Source organism: Oncorhynchus mykiss, chromosome 7 (genome assembly GCF_057628025.1).
Source record: "Oncorhynchus mykiss isolate SJ-2025 chromosome 7, ASM5762802v1, whole genome shotgun sequence".
Lineage (NCBI taxonomy): Eukaryota > Metazoa > Chordata > Actinopteri > Salmoniformes > Salmonidae > Oncorhynchus > Oncorhynchus mykiss.
Window position 1 is genome coordinate 11492973 of NC_143028.1, and position 5847 is coordinate 11498819.

General features: G+C 40.4%; 1 protein-coding gene across 1 annotated transcript; it reads right to left on the minus strand.

The window, feature by feature from the left end:
• Positions 1 to 8: 8 nt before the first annotated feature.
• On the minus strand, positions 9 to 4813 carry LOC118936279 (uncharacterized). Its single transcript, XM_021611029.3, has 2 exons — positions 4040 to 4813; positions 9 to 3733 (listed from the first exon to the last, which is right to left on the minus strand). Exons 1-2 carry the CDS (start codon positions 4445 to 4447, stop codon positions 2189 to 2191), a joined length of 1953 nt encoding a protein of 650 aa, XP_021466704.2. The 5' UTR covers positions 4448 to 4813; the 3' UTR covers positions 9 to 2188.
• Positions 4814 to 5847: the final 1034 nt, after the last annotated feature.

The following is a 5847-nucleotide window of genomic DNA, read 5'->3' on the forward strand; positions in this document are numbered from 1 at the left end:
ACAATATATTTTTATTTGTTTTATTTGATTAATGATTAATATGAGTGGTGTGATGGGGTAGATCGTCATCAAGGACCTCTGAGCACAGAATGCGATCTGGAGTGTAGTGGCCCTCTTGAAGAATCATGTGATGGGTCAGATCTGCAGTGAAGATAATCATTTTGTGGAATAGACACTGGCTGGAATGCGGTTTTAACCAATCAGCATGTTGGATTAGAACCACCCGTTGTATTAAAAAAAGGGCATCTAACACCGGATCCGGAAGTTCAAATTTCGTCGCTAGCTAGAGTAAAGAAAATAGTGCTTCGTCCCATTTTGCTTGGTAAACTAATCTGGCTCCTCAAACCACCTAATGGATATACACTACACAAGGCGGACTTCCTCTGTGGGCGTAACGCAAGAGTCCGCTGCCCCCAAAAATGACTCCACCCACGAACATGCACGCACACGAACATGCACGCACGTAAACCGTGTAACCACCTATAGAGATGTCTTCAAAAAAGAGCAACTTGCTCATACTTTGCATCCTTTTCCACCACTACGGCAGGGGCATATTTTAGGACTTTCCAGAGGGCCCGCAACACACCAACCTCCTGAGTTTTCATGACAATTACTGTCAGCATATAAAATAAATTAACGATTGGCATAATGTGGGCATGCCGGACACAACAGAACAATAACTCACGGTAAAATATTTAAGTCAGAATCTACTAGTGCTGAGCGATTAACCACATTTCGTTTTGTTATTAAACAACTAATTAACCGACGACGCTTCAATTACTTGAATTGCATTTCGTTTGTTTTGTGTATGTGAGCCTAACGCACTGTTTCTCTAATCATTCAAGTCGGAAATCAAGTCAGGATCCATTAAAAAAAAAAAAAAATGTTTTACCTTTATTTAACTAGGCAAGTCAGTTAAGAACAAATTCCTATTTTCAATGACGCCTAGGAACAGTGGGTTAACTGCCTTGTTCAGCTCGGGGATTTGAACTTTCAACCTTTCAGGTACTAGTCCAATACTCTAACCACTAGGCTACCCTGCCACAGAGTTGGGACGCAGAGTTTTTATTACAAAAATATTCAACCTAGTTTAACTCAAACGTGGTAAATAACTACAATGACCATAATCCATTTTTGATATCTGTTTAGAACATCTTTCCTTGATGTTCTTCTCTCCAACATGCCACTGCTTTACTTACAAATGTAAAACAAGATTGCAGGAGAACAGGGACTACCACAGCAGTCAAATCTTTTCGTAGTTTTTTGTGTACATTTTGAGAAACTGTCTTTGTTTTCCAGCTGTATTGTTGTGCAGACTACCTGTGATCTGTCCCAACTGCTGTATGGAATGTTGACTGATGCACTCCAGCAAGCAGGCTGCCTGCATGCACATATCTATTACTGCTAGCGAGGCACAGACTCCAATCTAAATTACTGCACACATTGTTAATTGCTGAAAAGCTTAATGGGAAAATATATAGTAATATTTTCAGGGTCAATTTCAGGTGGAACTAATTATTTGTGGAAATTCTTACACAAGAACACTCAAAGTCAATCTTAAATGAATCATTGTTCATTTGTCAGCGCACTGGAGAGGTTCCAACTAACTCAATGCACCATAGTACACATGTTAATCAGAAGCTATTTTTGGGCAGTCCCAGCAGTTGTCTTATATATGGCTCTACACAGACAAGTTATATTTGCATGATTTAGCATAATTAATTCATCATTACTGTTTTGTTTCATTCATGTGACCGACCAATACTGGTTCATAACATGTGACAGACTAACACCTCACAAGGCTTCTCTCTAAACTGAGACCTTAAAACTGAGATATCTTTTGTTTGTTCTCAAAACAAGGTCTGGGTATACTGCCAAATTGCAGTTACTGATAAGAGTCAACCACTTGAAATCTGTTGAACACAGAAATTGGTTTATAGAACAGCACATGAATAGAACACAGAAATGTGTTATAAGAAAAGCACAAACATTAAAATTCCCATTCCAATAGGGTTTTGTAAATCTTACACAAGATGACGCAAGTTTGGAGGAAAAGGTCATTGAAGAGGTCAGAAGGAAAAACAATAGGGTTTTGTAAATCCTAATAATCTGTTAACATTTTAGCTAACAGATTATTAGATTGTCAGTGATTAGGTAGGTTCCCACTTCCTGCAACCCCACTTCTGCATTATAGATCGAGGAAATCTGAGACACCAGAGTAGTGCCTCTTCTCATGGTGTTTTCTGTCACCATCTTGGGAGAAGCGTTGCCCACAGACAGCGCATTGGTATGGTTTCTCTCCAGTGTGAACTAGCATGTGTACCTTAAGTTTCTCTTTTCGAAAGAATCGTTTTCCACAGTATCTGCACTGATGATTTCTCTCTCCAGTATGAACCCTCCTCACATGCATCACCATGCCATCTTTGCGAGTAAATGTCTTTCCGCATTCCAAACAAGGATAGGTTGCTCTTTCTCCAGAGGTATGTGTTAGTATGTGTCTTTGGTACGATTTTATGTATGGAAAACTCTTCCCGCACTCAGTGCAGTGATACGGTGTCTCTCCAGTGTGTACTCGCATGTGTATTTTGATGTTGCGATACTCCTTCCCACATATTGTGCAGAGAAATGTTTCTATTTTTCTCAAATGTGTTCTCCTGTGTCTTTCAAAAAGTCCCTTGTACAAGAACTGCTTGTCACAGTCAGGACAGTGGAGGATCTCTCTGTGTACTAAAAAGTGTGCTTTCCAGTCAACCAGGTCTGAAAACCTTTCCTCACACTTTGAACAGCTGTAACTTTTCTTGTGTGTTAGCTGATGTTTTTCAAGCTGTTCCAATAGGACAAAGCTTTTCACACAGTCAGAGCAGTGGAAATTACGTTCCTCCTTCATGTGTGTTTTTTGGTGTAATTTAAGATTATCTAATCGAGCAAAACTTTTGTCACAGTCAGGGCAGTCGTAAGGCTTCTCTCCTGTATGTGTTCTCTGATGTCTTATAAGACGATTCTCTTGTTTGAAGCTCTTACCGCAGTCGGAACAGACGTAGGGCTTCTCTACAGTTCTGAAACTCTCGGTCCAGTCTTCAGGAGTATCTTCAGGAACCTCTTCATTCTCCTGTGATGTTTGGGGTTGTTGTCCTTTTTCTACGTGTTGATTCTTTCTAACAGAACTTTTGCAAGGCGAGCCTTTGCCTAGCTGTGACTGGACCATTTCCCCCCCTGGTGCACTAGCTCGAATTTGACTCTCCTGCCTGCCTCTGCTGGCTGTTCTCTGCGGTGTGTTCACACAGTCTACATTCAGTCCAGCCTGTTCAAGCCGTGTGACATGTTCCTCTTTCATATGTATTTTTGCGTGTAATTTAAGCTTATCTAATTGAGCAAAACTTTTGTCACAAACAGGGCAGTGGTGATGCTTCTCTCCAGTATGTGATCTCTGGTGTCTTATAAGATCCCTCACTTTTCTAAAGCTCTTACTGCAGTCAAAGCAGTAGTGTAGCTTCTCTCCTCCAGGACTGAAACCCTCGATCCAATCATCAGAGTCATCAGTATCTAGGGGCTCCTCTTCCTTCTCCTGTATTGTTTTGCTATGTGATGGTGTTCTCTTTCCGGGAGCTCTAGCTCGTATTTTACTCCGAACTACAAAATGTCCATCTTGCTGCTCATTATTAGAACTGTGGAAGTGGTCCCGCTCGATCAGGTTGTCATCTTGCAGGTCTTCTGAGGTGTCCATCTCCTCTACCTGGAAATACATTTAAAATGGCATAATTACTAGTGGGCCTACCGTCTCTGTTCTCTAAAACATTTGTTTTGTAATACATAATATAGTCTACTTTTCGATACATTTAAAGTCCAAATTAGAATAGATAGCATACAATAAATACCTGAACAAATAACTTACATTTGTACAGTAGTAGCTAGGTCTAATCTTTTGAAATACCTAACAGTATCAACATGATAATGATGATTTGTTTGTCATTAGGCCTAGAGATCACCATATGCTAGTGTTCTAGGCAAGAGAAGGTTCATTGACAGTAGTAGTCTTTACCTTCGTCTCCTTGTGTTTAATGAAGCCAGACAGCCAGGACAGCGTTGTGAGTATTTGTGGTTGTATTTCTGACGCTGCATCCCCACTCTTCCCCTTAATTTTCCTCCTCAGTCGAACATATCGGTCCCTCAAGTTCTTCCATTTCGTCCTGCAAATCTGTTCTTCTACTCTCAGAGTTTTGGCTATCTCCTTCCAGCTGTTGTTGGTCATGGTGAAGTCTTTATAGTCTTTCAATGAGGTGTTGTACAAATTGTTGTACCTTCTGACCTCTTCAATTACCCTTTCCTCCAAACTTGCGTCGTCTTGCGTCTTGCTTGGCTTAGCGTCATCAGTATATTGAGGCTCCTCGTCATCTTGGTTTTCCTGCATTGTTTGGGGCAGTCCTTCGTCCTTCTCAAAGTCCGCCATTTTCCCTGATGTGCGTTTGTATCTGATCAGAGGGGGTGTGGGTAAAACCACAAGCTGCAAACGAAGTCTGCTGTGTTATTCTATACACAACAGCTGTCTATTTTTTCTTGTAACAATTTAAGCTTTTGGTTAGATTTGATTCGTAGTGAAACAAAAATAAAAAGCCCATCATTTCACACGATCCTTGATGTTGCTACTGCATATCTATCCCACTGGCTGGTTAGGTAGTCCTCTCTCCACACCAGACGCAGCGTGATGAGGTTTAGAAAGAACAAGACACACACAGAAAGCTAAACTACCGATTGAAAACGAATCTAGACGACTAGATCGGATATACAAATCACATGCATGTTGAAACGTCAAAATGCCACTTCTTCGGGATTGTGTTGGTGGATCGCATCCAATTTAAGATGCATACACCGCCACCTACTGTACTGGAGTTTGAGGCCATTCACGGCCTACCTACATTAAATTATTTGTGATATGGTCCTATACAATTTGGGGAGAGTAAAAAATATTTGTTGTTGTTGTTGTATTACCCTACCAACGGCCTGGGAGGACAGAACACTACCACTCAACACCCCCAGCAACTGTTCCGCAGTAAAACCTTGCAATCCCAAGTATTTCTCTGCCGCTGCCACCACAACCTCTCTTTTCTGGAACTTAAGATCCATTTTTGCAGTACAATTGACAACCATAGCTACTGCATGAATGGCAATAAACCTACCTTACTGAAGCATATATTATTTCCGTCACTCTCTATTAGTCTCTGCCCACTCACAGGAATCCTCTCAGGATCCCCATTATAGTGAATGGGGAAATGGTCAATATTCGCGCAATTAAAAATAAAAAAAGATTAACATGGTACCAACAATTGCTTTTATTACACAAGATCCAACGTTATGTCATTGAACCGATTGTTTTAATATCGCACACAGAATAAATTCTAAAGATAATTTAGTTGCTCCACCAGCTTGCAGTATCCCGTCGGCCATCATCTTGAAATACTGGTTGCGTCCGAATACCGTACTTGCGTTTTAAATAGTAAGCATTTTGAGTATGCGAAAATATTAAGTTTTATAGTATGTTAAATTTCGAAACTTCATCGCATACCCAATACCATAATTAGTTAGTCTAATTTCAATGTGAACATCTACCCCAAGCGAGTATGTTCTTCAAATGATGTATTTGTATTATTGCCTGTGCTGCTGTGGACACTTAAGGTAAGGAAACATAGTTCAGGGGTGTCGTGGTGCCTGAGCGCGGAGGAGAGGGGCTCACTCACTTTTTTCCAATCTGAGGATACAAGAAGCTGGTAAAACTATTTCTGGAAAATGTATTCTGATAAATTCCAAATAATATTTAATTACATCTAAAATTACATGAAAAACGATAAAATG

Excerpts from the sequence above, each read along its gene's own strand:
- LOC118936279 (XM_021611029.3), bottom strand. The coding sequence starts at position 4,447 with ATGGCGGACTTTGAGAAGGACGAAGGACTGCCCCAAACAATGCAGGAA. Across the intron at positions 3,734-4,039 it reads TTAAACACAAGGAGACGAAG|GTAGAGGAGATGGACACCTC; the intron begins GTAAAGACTACT and ends ATGTATTTCCAG.